Raw genomic sequence first — 23,220 nt, 5'->3', positions numbered from 1 at the left:
TTTCTGACTGCATTTTGTGTTCTTCAATATTTCAATAAGCTATTAAAACTCACAATTTGGTTTACAATTAAAATTCACAAAATATTTTAAAACTTGAAATAGAATAGTAATGTAATGAAAATTAGAAAATAGTTAAAGGAATAACTCAAGGTGAGAAAAGACAAGAACTTTAAAGTGCCGTACGAGAAACTCGGGTGATAGATTTCAATACTTTAGATATAAAATAATTATTAGTTCCAAAAATAGTTTTTAATCAAGAGTGAAATAGAGTTTTTATTGTATTTGAAATTCATTTGAGAATTTTAATTATTACATTTTTTTTAATTTTTGTCGGTTTTACAAATTGGTGGCATAATAATGAACTTTTCAATAATTATAGATAATGTGAAGAATAGACCCTTGCATCACGTGGCTATATATTTAATATTTATAATATTTTGCTTTTTACATTATATAATATTTTACCGATTATAAAGCATGCTAAAAGACTCCTCAAAAATATCTTGTTACTGGTATTGAAAAATATATTATGCTAAAAAAAAAAACTTAAATGATTTTCAAAAATAAGTAATTAATTTGTTAAAATTTGAATTTACATACTTAACATAAAAATGAAATTTTGACTTTTAATATTTATTCCAAAAAAATATATTTCCTGAATTAAAACAAAAATAAACAAATTTGATTTATCGTCCTTCTGATGAGTCAAGTTTGTAGATAAATTTAAATGGATAGAATGTCCCTTGAAAACTAGGCAAAACTTTATAAGTCAAAGTCTCGAGATAAATTAAAAGAAGGCTTCCAATTGAACTCTCAACGCTGGTATTTGGTGTCATTTTCCTTTTTTTATATATATATGCAGCTTAAATTTTAATTATTTAAAAAATGTGCATAGTTAAAATTTTCATTGTCAAATAAAAATATAATTATATATTCAAATATTTTATTTATTACAATATATTTATATTTAGAAATATTGTTTATTATAAAATGTAAAGTTATACAAAAAAAATAATCATTGTGCAATACACAAACTAAAATACTAATTTATTAAACATATTTTAAGAATGTATTGTTAATGCAATACTCTTTGTTCCATTGATGGGTTCCGATGTATGTTATCATAAAATTACCAAAATAGAATGAAGTTAAAAGTTATTATCTAGTTTCTTAAATTATATTTATTTAAAAGCAGAAAATACGATGTATATATTATTATTTTTACTTATCCATGTTAAAGTGAAACATAATTTGTTTTTTTTTCTTCTAATCTTACAATTTTTAAGGATATTTGTATTTCCCTTTGTAGAAGAGATCTGCTACTGCTAGTCAGAAACTCTCTTGAATAACTTGTTGTGTTTTGTTTATCTCGCTTACTAATTAAAATAATCTTTAGTAAAAGTAAGATGATTAATTAAGAATTATAAATTTCAATTTGTAATAGATTTTTTGAAGTTACGTTTCAGTCCTTCTTAATTATGCTTGTCCTTATTAGGTTAGGTGCTTGTGGATAAATTTGTGTGGATGAGTAACGAGAGGAGAAAAGAAAAGTCAAGAATTTTCTTGTTAACGGAGGAGATTTCACCGAAATGATTAACATGAATGAGAATCGAGTTCAATCATATAAAACATTAACATCATTCTTAATTTAAAATTTTAATGTGAAACTTAAATTCATACTTAAATTCTTAACGATAAAAACTACGTGAACAGGTTTATTTGAATCGGCTGTCGTTTAAAGAATAGAAGACAAAATTAAGTGACAGGTAATTTTTAATTAAGAATTTGCGGTTTTTTTATTATTTTAACTTTTTATTTCTATTCAACTAAACTTATTACACTTAGTTTTTGAAAGATATATTTGGTCAGAATTTCAACGTGGGACTTGGCTTCTGAAAGATATATTTCTCAACAATTTGGTACCTTTACTTTTCTATAAAACGCAACGCTCTCTTCTCTTTCATTTCACTTGTTGAATAGTTGGTGTTCAGAAATCAGGGATAAAGATGAGAGGTGTCAATAGAGTCGTGTACGTGTTTCTGGCTGCACTTTTGTTCTTCAATATTGCTGAACATGCTTCTGTAACTTGTGCTTTGACACATGAGTTGCAAAGAAAAATCGCAGAAGCTAACGAAAAGGGGCCTTATCTAGGTTTAATCATACCAAATTCTTTTGAATTTGACCCTCTTCTTCAGAACCCAGGCTACACACCCAATGACACCATAATAGACTTTGCAGGTACATGCATATGTAACATTCATACAAAATATTATTAATTATTATAACTTTCTATTTTCTCATTTTCATCTATATGAAACATTTTTTGGCTAATAATTAATGAAGGAAAGAGATTTCGGTTTGGAGTCATTGGTGACAAGCCTGTCATACTGGTGATGACAGGATTGAGCTTGGTATATATATATGGCTTCGTTTTCCTTTTTATTTATTTTCCTCTATATATTTCTATGGCATATTCATTATTTGGAATTTGTTTTTGTTGCTGAAATATGCAGATAAATGCAGCTATAACAACTCAGCTTCTGCTGAGTTTCTTCGCAGTAGAAGGAGTAGTGCATTACGGCATTGCTGGAAATGCAAACCCTTCCTTGCATATTGGAGATGTAACCATTCCAAAAGAATGGGCTCATCTTACACTTTGGAGCTGGCAGGTAAATATACTTTAGTCTCACACTATGATGCTTCGACGCTTAGACACTTCTCATAGATGGACATCCATATAAGACATAGTATGTCTAATTTGAAAAAAATATTTTTATCTTTGATTGACTATTAAAATAAGGAACAAATTTTATATTATCACTATTTTTCAATATTCGATATTAGACAGATAGATTAGATTTATTTTAAACTTAACATATATATATATATGTCGTGTCGCGTATTCTGTATTTTTCTAATTTAGTCGTATTTTCGTGTTTGTACCCGTTTCCGTATCCGGACAACATAAGATTTAATGAATGATTTGGGTGTTGAGCAGAGACATGGACTGGGAACTGATGATAAGTTACCCTTGGAAGACAATGGAGACTACACGAGAAATTTAGGGTTCTTAAGATTTGCAGATTTCACCACAAACGTAAGTGCAGAAAGTTCCGCTGACAACCAACTAAACAGGATATGGTACCAACCAGAGGAAGTTTTTCCCGTTGATGGCGTTCCGGAAGAAAGGCAACATGCCTTCTGGGTTCGAGTTGATTCCGATTACTACCGTATTGCTGAAAAACTTCAGGTGAATCACCCTGAACCCTAATTTTCTACCCAAAAAAGCAAGAAGTAGAGATTGTAATGGTAAAAAGCAGTGATGTTAACGTTCAGGGGTTGAAGTTAGAGTCGTGCGTAAACTCGACGACATGCTTAAGCTCAACACCGAAGGTGCAGTTTGTGGAGAGAGGAATTAGCCAAAGCATATACGTGGACAATTTGGCATACAGAACATTCATCTACAACAAATTTGAAGTGAGTCCGGTGGACATGGAAACTGCATCGGTGGCTCTTATATGCCTTCAACAAAGGAAACCTTTTATTGCTATTAGGGCTCTCTCCGACTTGGCCGGTGGTGGCTCCGCCGACTCCAACGAAGCCGATACCTTCTTATCCATGGCCGCCGCTAATTCTGTCACCGTCGTCATTGAGTTCATTAAGCTCTTATCTTCCCACTCTTAAGTAACAATCCATGTAACAAACAACTTCACCGTAGGTTGCTTCCCAATAACAATAAGAATCCATGCATTCAACTTTAAACAAGAAAATAATCTCTTCATAACATATTTGAAAGGTTTTTTTTTTCTCATATAACAAATTGAATGTTGAGATAGAGTTTATGAGAATTTGATATTTTGAAACTGGTGTTAATTTTTTTTTTTTTGAAACAGACTTAATTGAAACATTTTTTTTATAAATCGAGACTTGAAACATTTTTTTATAAATTGGGACTTAATTAATAATTCTTTTTTAATAATGGATACTAAATTGATACGTCTGAACCAAATTAACTGACTAATTAAACCTTTTTAATATTATATACATTCATTTCACCACGTAACGTGATCTAAGGAGTCTAATTTCTATGAATACATTTCCATAAATAAATAACAAATAAGTGCATCATAATATTAAGAAAGATGGGAGAAAAACATCTCAAATTGACATAGTACAACTATGTGCTATCATCATCTTCATCCAACATTTGATTGTCAATTACTCGCAAATTCAATTAAAGAATGAATAGTGTTTGACATTTTTCAAGAAGATGCGACATAAATAGCCACAAATAAACATTATTGCTTCCGAGATGTGACTAATGAAAATTTAGGCTAATTAATTTCAGATTGTATTTAAGCACAAAACTCTTAATATTTTAAAAATATATTTCGATGAAACCATTTTAGATATTGACAAAAAAAACTTTATTTCACTTTTTTGGACAAAATGTGACATGATTTATGTGGTGGGGAAAGATTATGTATGTCACACACATCTTTCTCTGTGTATGTTGCATCAATGTGACTTATATTGGTGACTTTTTCTTTTTTTCCAAACACAACTTAATGAGTTTTACTTTTCTTCATATTTTTGTATAGTTGTCAATGGAGTGGTTCTTATTTTCTTGATATGGAGTGAAACTAAACTTTTTTTAAAATGTTTAATGTGGAAGCTTGTCTTTCTTCTGTATTTAAAAAAAATATTTTTTCACATATAGAATATGTTCCATCACTCTCAACATTGTAACCCAATAATATTTGTCATATGCAGAAAAATAATTGATAGTAACAAAACCAATAAACATATTTTCATAATAATATATATAAGATCTTTTGCAAAAGATTTTTTCTTCGACACAAATCACGTGATTCATTCGGTCATCAATAATTGATTCAAAAACATAATTAGTTTGGTTCAAGATCGCTGGCGCATCTTAAAAAAAATATTAAATGGGAGAAATAAAATAATATACTTAAAATTTATATATTTAATATTATTATTATTAATTTAATACAAATAAATATATAATTTAGTATAATTATAACTATAAAATAAATTATATATATTTAAATGATTGTCTATCTTTTTTTTATATTCTTGAACTTGTCACATAATTTAGTCATAATTAAATTTTTTAGTTATTTTTTTTAATATAAATAATTATATTACTTGCAAAATATTTATTTTTCATTTTATTAATATATATATATATTGATTCAAAAAAGTCATCACATACATTTCATTTAATTGTTATGTGATGAGCAACAATATTGTCCTCTTTTGATCTTTACTTTTCTTTCATTAATTTTAAAAAATTAATTTATTCTTTTGTTTTTCATCAATATACCTATTTAGAAAACAAGTTTAAGACTAAAAAATAATTTATCATAATCTAATAAAAAATTGAAAGACATAACTACTACAAAAAATTATGATAATCAAGTCCACTTAAAAATTGTCTATAAAAAATCACATAATACATTACTCACTCTTCTATATTCATAAAAAATAATATACAAAATGTCATGAGATAAAAAATAATGTTAAATATTAAACAAATATTTTACTACCAAGTGAGACAAGAAAAAATTACCTTTTTTTTTTCTTTAAAAGTGGAAGAAAAGATATAAAGAATGAGGACAAAAATAATGAGTTCTGTTTTAGATAAGGGTGAGAGATGAGTACAACATATGAAAAACTCAAAAGACAATGCAAAAAGAATTTTGAAAATTTTCTTAATAATTTTTTTCTTTATTATATTTGATTTTATGTTTTACTATTTGTTAACATTAAATATTATACTTTATAAAAGAAATAAAAAAAATACCTAATTTAATTTTCATTAATATTTTAATATATTATTACCTAATTTAAAAAATACATATAATTTAAAAAATTTAAAAATATACAATTTAAAAAATTTTAAATACATATAACTTAAAAAATTAAAAAAGTTTAAAAAAAATTGAAAAAGTTTAAAGGTCGTGGTTAGGGATGTCAACGGGACGGGTAGGGTACGGGTAGTAGCTCCCCCGTACCCTACCCGCTGGATAAATATTTGCCCCGTACCCGTACCCATATCCGTCGGGTACTCGTTATGCGGGTACCCGCCTATTTTTTTTATATCCGCGGGTATCCACGGGTATCCGCGGGTATTTACAAAATTATTTAAAAAACAAATATTTAATCATGAATTCAAATAAAATAAAATACATCATTGTCATAAATTTTAAATAAAGTTCAAATAAACTCAAGTCTATACAAGACCAAATAATTATAAAAGTAAATATAAAATGACGTTCAACACAATAAAAATTCTTTAATTAGTGTTTTGATCAAAAAGTCAAATTTCTCCAATTGATTCCTAAAAAATAAACAAAATAAACAAATAATAATCCTCAATTGTCATATGCCAAATATTCTTATTTTGATTCCATCATTTGACAACAAGCATACCATAAACGTCATTGTCTATATTGAATTTGATGTATTTGCCCAATCTTAAAAATAAAGGAAAGAGAAGAATGTCAAGGGGTGTACTTGGAAGAAGACAACGAACCAATACTTGAAGTTTGAAGAATAAAAACAGAAGACAAGATGTGCAGCTTAAAAAAAATTTGGCCAGAATATTTTTTACTAATATATATATATATATATATATATATATATGAGGGTACTTTTTTGAATTAAATTTTAGCGGGTACGGGTATCCACAGGTACGGATACTATGATACCCGTACCCGCCCCGTTAACATGCGGGTATAAAAAATACCCGTACCCGCAGGTAACGGGTATCCACTTTTAATATCCATTTTTTACCCATTGTGAATTTTATCCGCTGATATTTACGGATACGAATTTTTTTGACATCCTTAGTCGTGGTCGTACCTGCTTCTTAGAACTCCACCAATGTTCATCATCGACAACTCCAACAATTTACCATCTTATGTCCATGTCTTATGAATTTTTTTTTTTAATATTTATTAGAGAATATTTCCCAAATTTATCGATACTTTAGTTTAAATCGTTCACACAAAGAAACCTAAATATTTATGCATAAACTATTACAAACATTATATTACTATGCATGTACTAATCTATATAATCGGTACAATGGGACGAATCTTTTTAGGAAGAGGAAGGGCCCTCAAATTTTGAAATTATTTTAATATATATATATATATATATATATATATATATAATTTATTAAATTTTTTAAATTGTAGATTGTGTATTTTAGGAATCGATGAAAATTAAATTGTATCATTTTATTTATTTTATAAAGCACAACATTTAATGTTAATAGATAATAAAACATAAAATTAAATATAATAAAGAATAAAAATATTTAGGTTTAATTTCTCTTTCGGTCTCTTATTTTTCTACAAATTGATACTAGGATTTTATTAATAACACCAACAAAACAAATCATCCCAACTAAGAGTTCCAATTTTAAATAAAAAATCATTGATCCGTTTCAAAAAATTTAATGAAATTTATCGAAAAAGATAAAATTACATTAGTTTTTCAAAAATCAGAACCAAAATTAGACTATAAAATCTAGAACATTTTTAAAGGAAAACATGAATCAAAAGAGTAATTAAACCAAATATTTACTAAGATAATTTTGTATTTTCCTTCTCATTGTTTTTTAGTTTTTCACAAATTGGAATTATCTTTCACTCTCATGTTTTTTTTTTTGTTTTTTGAAGAAAAGAAAAAGTTAGACATAAATTCATTATTTTGTTCTCATTTCTCAATTATCCCCTTCCTTTCTTGTCTCTTGTCTCACTTGATAATGAAAACATTATTTTTTATTCATAAGCTTTTTATATATTCATTTCTTTATGAATATAAAAGAAAAAAATAAATAATGTATTATGTGTTTTTCTATAACTGATTTTTAATTGTGACTTGACTATAATATATTTTTATTTTGATAATTACGTGTCAAAATTTGTTATTAGATTATGATAAATTGTTTTTTAATATTATTTAGAAAAAAAAAGGTATATTTATGAAGAATAAAAAAATAAATTCATTGTTAAAAGTGGTAAAAAAAAGATTATTGATGAGAATAATAATGATTTTACTTCTTCACATATTTTGAAGCATTATATTAAAGATAATGATCAAATTGTTTAATAAAAAACTATTTTTAAAACATTATACTAATAATCGAATCTAATAATCTTAAAAATATATTATTTTGGCCCTCCAATATATATTATTTTGGCCCTCCAATATTTATCGTCACTAAATAAAATGTAGGAAATAATATTATCCTTCTCCATGGCAGAGCAAAACAAATGACCAGGATCCTTTAAATGTTAGTAGTATAAGTAAATTGTATTTAATTATAATTTTAACTTAGATTTGAAACTGACATTTAAATTATTCTATCAAGGATGAGGGTTCTGAACTTAACACATTAACTAACTAATCAGACATTGCTTCATGTGGTGGCTAATTTAGCCGAACATGAGTTGAGAAAATACTCTTGATATATACAAGAGGTCGGTAAAAAAATATTAAATTTAGAAGTCAAATTTTATTAATTGTCTACTTCAATGTTATAATTTCATATACTCTTTCATATTTAAATGATTTTTTATTTTGTGATAACTGACCATTTACATTGACATATTATCTGTATCGTATGATCTTACATTAATATTTTCAATGTTTTTGTCGTGATCTTAAATACGAAGTAAGAGAGGACCAGTCTTGAAGTTAAATGTTGACACCATATATATATATATATATATATATATATATATATATATACTCTTTTTTGAACTTTTATACAAGTTTTTAAATAAGTGGTGAATCTTGACCAAAATTTATGAAGAAATCAAAATAATTAACTTAAAATTTATATATTTAACATTATTGTCATTCATTCAATGAAAATGAATAATACTTTAGTATAACAATAACTATAACCATAAAACAAACTACACTATCTAATGGATGGTTCATCGTTTCTTCTTATTCTTGAATTTATCAAACAATTTAATCATAACTAAATTTTTCAGCTATTTTTTAATATTAATAATCATATTATTTGCAAAATATTAATTTCCCATTTTCCTATTGTGCACATATGGATTCAAAAATCGTATTTCATTTCATTTTATTTCATTTCATTGTTATGCAATGAGCAATCATGTTGTCATGTTTTGATCTTCACTCTTCTTTTATTAATTTTAAAAAATGAATTTATTCTTTTATTTTCCATCAATATACTTATTTAAAAAACAAGTTTAAAACTAAAAAATAATTTCTCATAATATAATCAATAATTGAGAAACATAATTACTACAAAACTTATGATAATCAAGTCACAATTAAATATTGTCTATAAGAATCTTATAATACATTATTTGCTCTTCTATATTCATAACAAAAAATAAACATACAAAAGGGTCATGACTCATGAAATAAAAAATAGTGTTAAATATTAAACGTATTTTACTACCAAGTAAGATGAGAGATTTTTTTTTTCTTTTTTAAGAATGAAAGAGAAGATATAGAAAAATTAGGACAGAAATAATAAATTTTTGTTTAACTTTTTTTTTTCTTCTTTGATAACGTAACAAAAAGAGAGGTGAGAGATAAATATGTGAAAAAGTAAAAAAACAATGAAAATAGAAAATAAAAATTATCTTAATAATTTTTTTATTGTATTTGATTTTATATTTTACTATTTATTAACATTAAATTTTATACTCTATAAAAGAAATAAAAAAAGACCTAATTTTATTTTTATTACCTTTTTAATATATTACTATCTAATTTAAAAAGATAGATCTAATTTAAAGAATTTTAAAACATAAATAGTTTAACAAATTTTAAATACATATAATTTTAAAAAAAGTTAAAAAAAATTGAAAAAGTTTTGGGGCTGTAGCCCCCGCCTAATGCTTCGTCACTGTTTAAAAACATACAATAAAAATAAAATCAATGAAGGTAAACAATAAAACTGACAATAATATAAATGCTCAATTTAACAATTAGTAATGAATTCAATTTCTAGTGCCATATTTGCTTTGCTAAAGAGAAGAGGCATATGAGGGTTAGACATCGTGAAACTCAATACCAATATATTCAATATAAATCAAAATATAATAGAACAAAATCAAGTTATATATCAACACAAAATCAAACTTGATTATTTCAAAGTCATTTAAGTTATACATGAATAAATTATAATATATCAGTCAAAATATGTATTTGTCTCAAACTTAATGAATCATCAATATGATTAGTTCACCTCATTGTTGTTAAACGTATATTTGTTAGGTGATTATTTCGCCTCACTTTTGTTAAACACATTTTTATAAAATTTTTGTTACACATTTGTTTAGGTCTATGAAAATTAGTCACTAGTCTTATTTCTTCCTTTTGTCCTTTATTCTTTCAAAAGTAAACTTGTCAGTGATAACATCCTCAATTATTACATTTATCTTGCATTTTATTTTATTTTCAGTTTACCATATCACATATTATATATATATATATATATATATATATATATATATATATATATATATAATTAAGGGGCCTAAGACCTCCTATAAGTCTTCTAAGTTCCGCAAGTGACTATTACGACTTCTCCATTAAATGTTCTTTTAAGTGATCAAATTAAAAAACATTTATCACATTTTTTTTTATAAAACCTATGTTAAATATTACTATGATTCTTGACATCTCCATTGACACTTTAAAATATATAAATCATTTACAATCACGTGAAAATATTATTAAAAAAATAAAAAGATACAAATACCTCATGGGGACCAAATCAAAACCTATGAAAAAAAAAAAAAACAAGACAACTATAAAGTTATACACAATCTAACTAGTCCTGTACATAGGAAAAAGAAACCTATTATTATAAAAGTTCAAACTTATAAAAGTGGGTATAATATTTAATCGGTTAAACTTGGCGACTTACATGCACACTAATTTCTTTTCCGAAAATGTGATACCGTAAAATTAATATCACTACAAAACTTAGCGCATTTTCCTGCTTCGGACAGACCATAGTACAACCTCTTGAAGAGAGAAAGCTTGGCAGACCAAATTTGTATCACATTCCAACAACTTCTAAATTTGACACTTTTAGCATATTCAATGGCATGATAGCTCCCATAAACTCAACAAAAAAAGAAAAAACGCATTTAGAACTCCTAGAAACTCGGTAAGACACTTGCTTTTTATTTATCTCAAATCTTAATTGTAGGGGAATACAATTCTCACATGATCTCTTGGTTTCTTATTCCCCAACAGAGATGCACAAAATTGGATCCTCTTCTGTATTAGGTAATCTTAATTCTCTCTAACTTCATAATACATTTACATAATCAAATTGACGTACACATGTTATCAATTTTTTCTGCATATGCATTAGATACAGAACAGACCATGTAACAAACACTAATAATCATTGTGAAAACTTGCACTAAGCAGTGATTACGTTCTTTTACAACATCAAGAACCCACGAAGCAAATACTCTCATGCCAATGCTGTATGTAGACTCGCTACCATCTATCCCTCTAAAGCGCTATATTTTCCTCTATCATTACAATACCATAAAAAATCTAAACTTCTACTTTCTTCTATCCTTACAAGGACCGTAAGATTTACTACAGTAGAGAAAATATACAGAATTTAGAAGGCACAAAGCACAGATTAAACTATAGTAGGTGTCATAATGACCCTTGTTAATGTTGCTTGAAACCCAACTCTCATGTCCTCCACCTCCAGTAACCCTGTCCACAACACTCAGAATCAAACTTGCTACCAAACTTGCAACAGATAATCCAAGGCCACTGAGAGTGGAAGCAAGACTAGACATAGATGAAGGTAGCTCAGTGAGGAAAAACTCACTCTGTCCTATTACAGTTAAGCTCTCAGCCAATCCATTAAGGATTTGGCGAGGCAAAAGCCACAAAGCAGACATCTTCACCACAGCTTCTGCTTTATCAGAATACCCTTGCTCGATGGCAATTTTTCTTCTGATGCTCTCTACAATCGCAAGGGATGCAATTGATATGCAGCTTGTAAAAAGACCAATTCCTATCTTTTTCTTTGCTCCTATCTTTACCGGGTACCCTCTTATCTTTGATGCCACAGGGACTAAAATGCGATCATAGATTACAACCCAGAGGACCAGAGATACAATCATAAATGACACAAAAGAGCCTGCAGGAATTTCAAAATTTGAAGTGATGTGTCGATCCATGGAAGATGCCTCTAGTACCAGAAAGGAACCTTGACTCATGTTCACACCCATCATGATTCCTGTTGACCATATTGGAACTACCTTCACCAGTGCCTTCAGGTCTTCCACTTGCTCCATTGTGCAAAGATTCCATGGATTCCTAGCTCTTCCCTCTGGTGTTAAATCCTGTGAGGGATTTCTAACTATGCATGCTTTGTTCAGAAACCTGGCAAACAAAGTCACTGCTTCGTTAAGCCTTGTCTCTCAAACATATGAACAAAAGAAACACAACATACCTTAAGTTTTCAGTTGGCATTACGAGATCAGAACCCTTCTCTTGGTGGTAGTATGTACCATTCTCGGTCGATGACTGAAGAAATCTGTTTTTGTAAGAGGCAACAAGAACCTGTGCTAAACCACTTAGCATGTTCCTTTTAACTTCCGCCATTACATAAAACGGAGAAGCTAAGAAAAATGATAGAGTTGCTATCAACATTAGGATAGCGGGAACTCCAAATCCCACTGTCCACCCCATGTAATCTTGAATGTAGACAACAACAGTTAAACCTATTAGTGATGACATTGAAACAGAAGCATAGTACCAGCTGAAGTAGCTCTCTTGGATTCCTGCATCTTTGTCCCTCTTGCTCAACTGATCAACACCAAAGGCCAAGGAGGATGATCTTATGCCCCCAGCTCCAATGGACATTAGGGCAAATGAAGAATGCAAGATCAAAACTTGAAGTGCTGTTGGAGAGTTATCGCAGCTGTCGGTTAATTGGTTACAAAGTGGCTTTGACAAAGGAATCAAAGTTGTTATCCATAGAAGAATCATCCCCTGCACAGCCCCAACACAAACAAGGTTCAGAAAACATTATATCAGAGGCAAGCTTTTAAAAACCCAGGAATTATGGTTTATCCATTACAGTTGCATACAGAAATCACATTGTACAGAACAAAGTGAACTTTAAATCTAATTCAATCTTATGGTCTGTAACAAAGGGTTTATACATATAAATATTATTAAATTGTCTTATCTTTAATCAATGTGGAATTTTCAACTGTGTCAAAGCTGCAACCCTTGATATAAGGGAGAAAATTACCAGTAAGCTTGCAACAGATCCAAAAGCAATCATGGAATATCGACCCACATAGGAGTCTGCAAGGACAGCACCAATGAATGGAGTGAAATTTGAGACAGCAGACCATAGCAGGAGAAAATTGGTGGCTCCTGCAGTTTGCATGCCATACTCTCTTGTCAAGTACAATATCATGTTAGGCATTAACCCAAGACTGGCCAGTCTCTCAAAGGCCTCATTTGCTGCCACAAGAACAACACCAATTAGCACATTTTCATTATCACGCATCTGAAGAAAAAAGAATGGTAACTCGTTCATTACCTATGATGAAAGGTAAGGTTCTGAAGCCACCCTTTGCATTGGAACTCTTCTTGCTAAGAAGGGGCTCTTCCATCACACTTTCCATTTCTGAGAAATTTTCCATTACCAGAGACACAACAGAAAGAGATTGTGTGGAGGTGAATTAAAGAGCTATGACACTGAACAATACCTTATATGTTACACCAAAATGGGGATGTGGGCCACTGAGTTATGCCTCTAATATGTTTCTGGAAGAGACATGTGACTCTGAGATAGGAAAAGAAGAGTCATGAATTATTTTCCATATAAATAGCAATGTTTTGACCACTAATTTAAATGCAGCACTACAAATCTCATAAATTATGTTGTGATAAAACTCGATTAAATTAAAATAAAACGTTATGATAAAGTCTTATGTTGTAAGTCAGGTGAATGAGTGTGGGACTAAACAGTTTTCTCTTCAATGTTAAGCACATTGAAAGCCATAACATTACATGAATCTAATATAGTATAATTTGATTAGATTTCAAGTAATAATGAAAAGTGTGCTTCAAAGAGGATAGTGTTACATTTTTTATGTTAAATGACCGGACATAATTAACACTGGTGTTTTTTTTATATTAAGATTCGCTTTTATATAGGTTTATATCAATTCAAACCTTAATAGTAAATCCAATGATGGAAAAGAAAAAGTCTTTTTTCCACTGTTGAACCTTGCTTCAGGAATACACTTCTGGTTTCCTGTGTGGATACTCTGCATAGTTGTGTTCTCATACTGTTAGGTAGCAATATTCCTTTCTTCATCTCATAAAAAATTAACTGTTAGTTTCAATTACCTTTTTTTTATTATAGCATGGACACCAATTGGTTCGAAGATAAAAAAAGTAATGACTCAGATAACTGCTTTAAACAAAATGATTCCTTAGCGTAACGTGAAACACTCCCTTTGTTCCAAAGATTTCTCGATGAATGAACTACTTTAGCTCTGATTAATATAATAAGTGTGATGCTCTTTAAGCACTTTTCAGATCCTGAAATCGGTTTTGGCAATACACTACTCTATTTTTGATTTTGAAGTTTAGGTGAGTACTTTGCCAGAAAACATGTTTGTAAATAAAATAATCATAAAAAATTATACAAATACTGAAAGTTAGAGTCCACGTTCAAACAAATAGAACAATTAAGAAATTGTTAAAGTAAGCTTAAATATAAAGTAGTAGGGTTTAAAAAATTTATTTATCCAAACAATCGAAAATTGAAAAAAAAAAATTAAGATTGTTATAGAATTTTGTTTTCACGAGGTTTGTTTGAATTTTAAAAATTGACTCGAACCAGTATTATAATATATATATATATATATATATACATATATATATATATATATATATATATGTGGAGACCCAAAAACTTCAATTCTTAATCTCTCTGCCACCCACACCACTGAACTTCATTTACACAGCACTGCACCTCTTCTCCCTCTTCTCTTCCTCTACCTTCTCTTTACCAAAACTTGAGTTCACTCTTCATCTGTTGCAGAGTCCAGACCTGAGACTAGTTCAGGATCTCCTCTTTCATCTACAATTCTCCCTCCTCCATGTAAGTTGTTCCTAACCTTTGCATTTTCCTCTTTAATTCGAAAATTTGTAGAATCCCTTTCTACTGTTGGGAATCCTTCTCATATTGGAACCTGTAATTTCAGCTCACTGAGTGGTACAGCTGAAGCTCTTGGGTGGGAGGATCCTAACTAATTAGAAGGATATATATAGGTAAGGGAAGCTAACCAATCTCCTTAATTCGAATAGGAAATTTGTAGATGAGTTTGAATTACATGTTTGATTGATAAGCTGGTGTTTGAATTGCATGATTAATTGATTTTGATTGAGATAAAATGACCCACCGCATGAAGGAACATGTTCGTGACCTGGTATTTTCGCCTAGGCGAGTGACGCTCGCCTAAGCGAAAACAACAGGGAACGCACCTCTGTTCCTGCGCGAAGTCTCGCCTAGGCGAGCTGGGTCGCCTGAGCGAGATAACGATCTCGTCTGGGCGAACCAGCCTAGCCTGAGCGAGAGTTCGCTCAGTTTTTCTCTTTTGCCACTGTTAGTATCTCGCCTAGGCGAGACTGGCTCGCCTGAGCGAGATAACCTCTCGCCTAGGCTAGACTTTTTAGCCCAAGCGAGAGCTACTGCAGTAGTGGTGCTTCAAATCTGTTTTCTTTGGTAAAAATGTATGTTTTAATGCATCTTTGTGCAATTTAGGCCCTGTATGATTGGAATGCTACCAGTGATGTATTGTATGATTAAATTGGATGAATATAAGTTATGAGAAGATGAGGTTAAAATGGAATTTCAAGGGAAATCCAAGTGGAATTGTAGTGTGTGTGTGTAAGGATTTAAGGAATCTATAATGGTTGGTATCCTGAAACTCCAATAATCATTCAAGCTCAGATAGAGTAGAATGGATTATGTCGTGAGAAGTAGCAGGAGGTCCTCGTCGTCGGACTTGATCAAGTCTTAGACGTGCAAGGGACTTACCCTGGGAACGGTCGGGTGAATACTCCATGTGTCTAGACTCTGCAGAGTCTGGGAACCGTTACAGGTGCAAGCCACCAAGAGTTCCAACGTCACTTACACAATCCGGATATCGAGTCTATAAATTATGATTGAATTATATGCTATGAATGATTTCTCTGATTGCGAAGTGTATTGATGTTGTTTCTTTCAGTTAGCTTACCCTTCTTGTTTGTGTTGTCTGCTTTTGCATATTATCCCTTTTGCAATGATCACCTATGTTTGGTGGGAGCAGAGCTGAAACCAGATGGAGATACCCCCTCTTGAGTAGAAGTTGGAGCCTGGCAAGGAGTGTCCACTATAGTTTAGATTTCTACTGTATATTTTGAGGGTTTGGGTGTAGTTTAGCATCCTTTCTACCTACTCTACCTGGTGTATGTATGTGTATATAGATGTAGCAGTGTGGAGGACTGTACTAGATACATATACCTTGTGTGTGTGACCGTTACCCTTACTATCTGCTATGTTTGATCATATGATATAATGTTTTGTTTGATAGTATGATAAACTATTAAATGAGATGTTACAAAAAATATATATATATATATATATATATATATATATATATATATTTAATATATATTTAATATATATTTTATTATTATTATAATATTAATAATATAATAACAATAATTTATATATTTTCACCTAAATTTATTATAAAAAATCTTAAAATTATTAAATAAATTCGTGATAAATTTGACTTATCAACAAAATTTATCTATGAATTCAAAAATTTAATTTTCGTCGATAATACAAATTTTAATTATCAATACCTATTTCTGTTGATAAAATCCAAAAATAAATACATATTTTAAATTTATCGATAATTGACCAAATAAAAATATTTTATTATTTTCATATCTTTTTGTTAATTAATAAATTCAATCATTTAATTTTTTATAACAATAATTTTAATTATAAAAAACTTTTATTCGATATTTCTTTTCTTTTACCATATCATTTTTTTATTTTTTTTTATTTTTAATTTTTATGTTAAATAATGAACTTATTCATTCAAATTTATTGTTAGAATTAAATTAAATTATTGGAATTATTTATTCTAATTATTTTCATAGAGTAAAACTTTTATTACTACTAATTATTGCATTTTATTATCTTTTAAAATTTTGTGTTAATTCATTTATTTAATTATTTTTAATAAAAATAATTTTAATTATAGGAAACATTTATTTTAAATTTTCTTTCTTTTATAATATAAGATTTTTATTACTACTAATTAGTAAAATAATATTCTTTTTCTGATTTTTATGTTAATTTAAAGATACATTTTATTTTTATTTTTATCTCTCTTCTTTTTTCGTTCCTAATAAATTTTATTTTTATTATATCATAATCAGTATTAAATAATATCATAAAATATGTAATTCATAATTAGTTTAAAAATCTATTAAAAATCCATATTTGACCAAATTAAAAAATTGATGAATCTTAAAAAGAAATCCTAGTTGTCTACTTCCCCAAACCATTTTAATTATAGAAAAAATTTATCTTAAATATTTATTTGAAGTTTTCTTTTTTGTATAGTATAAAGTTTTTCTCATCATAATTATTGATATTTTATTACTCTTTTAACTTTTGTGTGTGTTAATTAATTAATTTATTTAAATTTTATTAATAAAAAAATTTTAATTATAGAAAAATATTTATTCTAATTTTTTTCTTTTTTATAGTATAAAAATATCTTCATCATAAATTATTAATATTTTATTACTCTTTCAATTTTTGTATTAATTAATTAGTTTAATTTTTATTGATAATTTTTTTTTAAATTTTATGTTAATTAATTAACTAATTTAAATTTTATTGATAAAAGAATTTAATTATAAGAAAAGATGGATTTTAAATTTCCTTTCCTTTTTTCTACTGTAACTTTTTTTATCATCAGGTATTGATATTTTATCACCTTTTAATTTTTGTGTTTATTAATTAATTAATTTTTGGCAAATGTTTATTCCATTTTTTTGAATTTTAATTAATTCATTCAATCAACATTAGTTGTTGATTTAAGATTATAGAATTTTATTTTATTCTGTAAATTTAAATTTATTATTTGCAAAATTAAATAATAATAATAATTATAATTATAATTATACAAATTAATTTTTTTAAATTTCATTTGTAAAAATAATTTTAAATATACGAAATATTTATCTCAAATTTTGTTTACAGTATAATAAGACTTTTTGTCATTATTGATCATTGATAGAAAATATTTATTCTAAATTCTTTTTCTTTTATAGTATAAATTTTTTTATTATTATAACTCGTTAATATATTTATAACAGAAAATTTTTATAATCAATAAATTATTAAATTATTTAAGAGTATTAATGACCCATTTATGAATCGAGAAATACTTTTATTTTTTACATAAATGTAGAAAGGGTTACTTACTATATTCAAACATATTAAATATTTTATTTTATTTATTTAAATTTAATATTACAAAGTTAAAATATTAATGATTAATAATAATAATTAAATTTTGGTAGTAAGAATAATGTGAGATGGCCCAATTAGGTTGGCCCATTACAAAGTTTACGAGCATGATGAAGAAATCCTAATTTTCTCTACTTTTTTTCACAAACCTTAATTCTCTATTTCTCATTCTCAAGTGTCGTCAAAGGAATCCTTTCCAAGTGAAGTCTTTGCCGACAACATCTGCTACTATGGGAAGTCCCTCCGATGGTGTCGCCACCGTGAATGCCTCTTTCCAAAATAAAATAAGAAGATACTGTGTTGTTTTAATTTGTAATTAACCTAAAAGAAGCGTAGTAAAATATGTTTTTATTTTTTAATATTAATATTAGTCCTTTTAATTAAAGAAATTAATGCAATTCTGTGGACGCAGTTGACAACGAAGTTCATAGTTCCTTCATCTTTTTGTTTTAAATTTTTTTCAGGTTTGATCTAACCCTTGGGCACTTAGATTCTTTCTTTCTCTTATTTTCCTCAATACAAAATTAAAAAAAAAATAGGGTTAAATATGTTTTTGTCCCTTAACTTTTATTGAATTTTGGAATTAGTCCATTTCGAAATTTTAGATTAATTTAGTCATTTATCTTTCGAAATACGTGAATTTAATTCTTTTAATCAAATTTTGTTAGGTTTATTTGATGTTTCTTACCCTTTTCAAGATTGTATTCATGTTGTTTATATTGTTTAACACATTTTTATTTTAATGTTAAGTCAAATACTATTATGAAACACGCTTGAAATGTTAAATAAATTTAACAAAATATGATTAAAAGGATTAAATCAGCATATTTCAAAAAATGAAGCATTAAATTGGTCCAAAGTTTCGAAATGGCTAATTCCAAAATTTATTGAGGGACAAAAACATATTTAAGCAAAAAAAATGTAATGGTGTTCTTTAATTTAATTTATTAATGCAAATTTTATCTACTAATTTTATTTTGAGGGGGTGAGATTTCATCTTCAATTTATTTTGAAAATGCTGGGAATTCAAAGATTATATGTTTGATAATACTAATTTATAAATTAGTTGACATGTATGTATGTGTGTGTTTTTATTTGGACAAATAATTTTATTTAAATTGGTTTATCTAATCAGTATTAATTAAATTTATTTTTTTATTAGTTTCAGAAATTTATTTTTTTTATTTCCCAATTTAAAAATCATATAGTTACATTAGTTTCTCTGTTACATTTTTTCATTGTGTATATTTTCACATAACATCATGTAATATACCGTTAGTTCCTTTAATTGTAATGTTAATATTGTTTTTAATTTCAACTGCATATATACAAAATAAAATAAAATTAATTCAATAAATACTAAGGTTTTTATCTCCATGGAATTGAAAATAGACTGTTATCTTTGAAATTTTGAAAATATATAATATAGAAGAAAGTTAGATAAATTATCTTCTTTATCACAATAAGAATTTGACAGCAAAATTAAACTGAAGTGTGCACAAAAATCTTAAATGAAGTTTATAGTTTCATGAGAACACGAGGCCTATAACTATGTTAAAACTCTTAGTATATAAATTCTTTGAACAAAAAAACAAAAAAACAAAGTAATGTACGTAAGATTTGGCATCTTTTAGAATACTTAATATATAACACCATTTTCTTCCTTTCATTTCAATATCACGAAATTTGGTTGATTTGGATGAATGAAATTGTTTTCCTTTGAAACTTGCTTTATTGATTTTAGGTCATGCTTCGTGATATTAAGGTTGTGTTCAAGAAGAGGAATGTATTAGTGAGATTTTAATCTATGGCCTCCATTTTTTATCTTTTAAGAAAATTTAATGGAGTTTTTTTTTTTAAGTCCTTTAAACTTTACTTTATTGTATACATTCTTATTTTTACTTAAAAATAAATTATGCAAGAAAAGAAGTTTTCTTTTCTAGTTTTCTAAGTATGTCTTTTCTATTTTTTTTAAGTCCTTTAAACTTTACTTTATTGTATACATTCTTATTTTTACTTAAAAATAAATTATGCAAGAAAAGAAGTTTTCTTTTCTAGTTTTCAGAGTTAGAAAACAATGCAGTATGAATAAATTTAATTAAGGGTTAAATATGTTTTTTGTCCGTGAACTTTCAATGAATTTTGAAATTAGTTTATTTTGAAACTTTGGATCAATTTAGTCATTTATATTTCGAAATACGTAGATTTAGTCATTTTAATCAAATTTTGTTAGGTTTATTTAATGTTTTGTACGCATTTCAGGATTGTATTTGAATTGTTTATATGGTTTGAAATATTTGTATTTTAATGTTAAGTCAAGTACTATTATGAAATGTGCTTGAAATGTCAAATAAAATTAACAAAATTTAATTAAAAAGACTAAATTTACGTATTTTAAAATATGAATGACTAAATTAGTTCAAAATTTCAAAATAGACTAATTTTAAAATTTACTAAAAGTTAAGAGACACAAAATCATATCTAACCCTCTAATAACATATTTAACACTTTAATAAGAACGTACGATTAACAAGTAAAGTAAAGAAGGTGTAAGATTCCTAACACTAGGAACGATGCAAAGATTTATTTAAATTGTTTTGGCCATCGTCTGGGCACTAACCATTATGAAATACTTTAGGAGCCTGTAGTTAATTAGAGTAAGAAAGAGATATAAAAGAATAATGAGTATGAATTACTTACCAGTCAGTTACCATGAAGAAAAAAAGATGAGTATTAGGAAGACACCGTGATTCTTTTGTCGTCCACATACGAAGATAGAGAGTAAAAAATGGGGTGTGAAATTGTGAAGTGGTGGGATTACATGCACGTGGCTGCTGTCTCCGTCCTCTCGCATGGCGTATTCTGTTACTCCGAAACTCGATGTTGTTTTCTCCGATGTCGATGCTACATAAACGGAACCTAATATAATATGTTAATCGAGTGTGTAGGTTTAGAATAGTGATATGATGAAGGTGGAGGGAAAAGCGAGGTTGAGATGCTTTCAGAAATGGTGGTGAGGGGATAACTTGGATTCCCACAAATGCGAAAAGGTTGTAATGATAATTGTTTTCCATGTTTATTAATGTCCATGTGTGTCACGAGGGACCCGAGGTCACACTTTTTAAATCAAAACATCAACTCCTCCTTCCAAATTTTATCATTTGTAGTGCCATATTCTTCATCAATTCTTATGTTCAATTAATTTAAATCTAATAATATAAGATAAGGTTGGATTTATTTAATTTTTGACTTGCAGTTAAGTTTTATTTTTTTAATATATATCATTTATTGATTCTATTAATAACCCTTCAACTTTACAGAGCTCTGTAGAGCCCGATATGTCACCGGGGATCATGGTGCCCTGTCGGTTGGCAATACCGAGGGAGAAGGTGAGGTGACATTACAGCAGTCATGGTTAAAAATGGGATGGTTAAAGAAGGGTGAACAAAGGATTTTTTTTCTATAGTAGCACCTATACTAAAAATAATTAACCAAATAGCACATTGTATATTTTATTTACCAATTTAGCACATTTTTAGAAATAGGTTAGAATTATGTTATCGAATATTGACCTTTTCTTTTATTTTAAATTGTTCCAAATAGAGATGACAAATAACATGATCTCGTGGGTATTATCCGAACCCGTCCTTGTTTTGACGAAAAATTTATGTATTGACTAGATATGGGTATGAGAAATCCCCGATTTTTTTGATTGGGTATGGGGATGGAGATGAATATATCACCGCCATACCTCCATCATCTTTTAAATTATTAAAATATTCACAATTAATTAAGTAACCCTATATATATATATATATATATATATATATATATATATTCTTTCTATTTTTTATTTCTTCTAAATATTTGGTTTGTCATGAAATTCATTCGCATCTTCAATATATTTTTTATCTTATCATAACTTTTATGTAATTATGTTAAAATGATGTATGTCAATTAAAAAAAAATTATGTCTAACATTTGAATATTTTATATTATTTTTTAATATTTTTATTTCTTGTATATTTTCCTTTCACATGATAATGTTTAATACTCTCAATTTAAGTGTTTAATAGGATAAACATTTCATTTACTAGGTAATATAAAAAAAATTCTTTACTTATTATTATTAATTTTTATTTCATTTGAACTCTTTTATTTCGCTAAAACAATTTTTGTTATTTCTCATTGAGTATATATGTTGATATTGGAAAAGTTTTCTTAGATCTCTAAGATATTTTTTGTCTTATCATACTCTTAATTATACATTTGTTTTTCTTTGTGCAATTCATTCCAATAGTCTCCAAATTGTTTATAATACACACATTTGTTAATTTTTTAATATTCTTATTTTTGTGTATTTTCATCATGTAGAATATTATTTCGATAAATTTTATCTAATTATTTTTTATTTTCTAACTCATTACAATCATACTTTAACTTTTTTCACTATAATTGTATAAATAATTTTTATTTACTACAATATAAAATTTTAATATAATTGCCATGAATATTTTTTTTATCACCATCCAACATATATTGAAATTTAAAAGATACAAGATCTATGATTATTA

General features: G+C 27.5%; 2 protein-coding genes and 1 long non-coding RNA gene across 4 annotated transcripts; 2 read left to right on the top strand and 1 right to left on the bottom strand.

The window, feature by feature from the left end:
• Positions 1-1,920: 1,920 nt before the first annotated feature.
• On the top strand, positions 1,921-3,786 carry LOC114162734 (bark storage protein A-like). Its single transcript, XM_028046697.1, has 5 exons — positions 1,921-2,238; positions 2,344-2,411; positions 2,514-2,669; positions 2,999-3,250; positions 3,337-3,786. The coding sequence occupies exons 1-5, from the start codon at positions 2,007-2,009 to the stop codon at positions 3,682-3,684; spliced, it is 1,056 nt and encodes a 351-aa protein (XP_027902498.1). The 5' UTR covers positions 1,921-2,006; the 3' UTR covers positions 3,685-3,786.
• Positions 3,787-11,391: 7,605 nt separating this feature from the next.
• On the bottom strand, positions 11,392-21,668 carry LOC114196107 (protein NRT1/ PTR FAMILY 1.2). Of its 2 annotated transcripts, XM_028086635.1 has the most exons (6): positions 21,347-21,668; positions 13,803-13,879; positions 13,634-13,720; positions 13,337-13,554; positions 12,530-13,071; positions 11,392-12,459 (listed from the first exon to the last, which is right to left on the bottom strand). In XM_028086635.1, the coding sequence occupies exons 3-6, from the start codon at positions 13,716-13,718 to the stop codon at positions 11,619-11,621; spliced, it is 1,686 nt and encodes a 561-aa protein (XP_027942436.1). In that variant the 5' UTR covers positions 13,719-13,720; positions 13,803-13,879; positions 21,347-21,668; the 3' UTR covers positions 11,392-11,618. The 2 variants fall into 2 exon arrangements, with proteins under 2 accessions (XP_027942436.1, XP_027942435.1); XM_028086634.1 differs by having other exon boundaries at positions 13,634-13,879.
• LOC114196108 lies at positions 15,033-16,683 on the top strand. Its single transcript, XR_003606622.1, has 3 exons — positions 15,033-15,208; positions 15,312-15,378; positions 16,419-16,683. It is a non-coding gene; the product is annotated as an uncharacterized LOC114196108 (long non-coding RNA).
• Positions 21,669-23,220: the final 1,552 nt, after the last annotated feature.

Source organism: Vigna unguiculata, chromosome 9, assembly GCF_004118075.2.
Source record: "Vigna unguiculata cultivar IT97K-499-35 chromosome 9, ASM411807v1, whole genome shotgun sequence".
NCBI classification, from domain to species: Eukaryota; Viridiplantae; Streptophyta; class Magnoliopsida; order Fabales; family Fabaceae; genus Vigna; species Vigna unguiculata.
The sequence above is the reverse complement of the archived record's forward strand: the minus strand, read 5'-3'. Positions and strand labels throughout refer to the sequence as shown.

Excerpts from the sequence above, each read along its gene's own strand:
- LOC114196107 (XM_028086634.1), bottom strand. The coding sequence starts at position 13,736 with ATGGAAAATTTCTCAGAAATGGAAAGTGTGATGGAAGAGCCCCTTCTT. Across the intron at positions 13,555-13,633 it reads AACCTTACCTTTCATCATAG|CAAATGAGGCCTTTGAGAGA; the intron begins GTAATGAACGAG and ends TTCTTGTGGCAG. Across the intron at positions 13,072-13,336 it reads GATCTGTTGCAAGCTTACTG|GGGATGATTCTTCTATGGAT; the intron begins GTAATTTTCTCC and ends GGGGCTGTGCAG.
- LOC114162734 (XM_028046697.1), top strand. The coding sequence starts at position 2,007 with ATGAGAGGTGTCAATAGAGTCGTGTACGTGTTTCTGGCTGCACTTTTG. Across the intron at positions 2,239-2,343 it reads CACCATAATAGACTTTGCAG|GAAAGAGATTTCGGTTTGGA; the intron begins GTACATGCATAT and ends TAATTAATGAAG. Across the intron at positions 3,251-3,336 it reads GTATTGCTGAAAAACTTCAG|GGGTTGAAGTTAGAGTCGTG; the intron begins GTGAATCACCCT and ends GTTAACGTTCAG.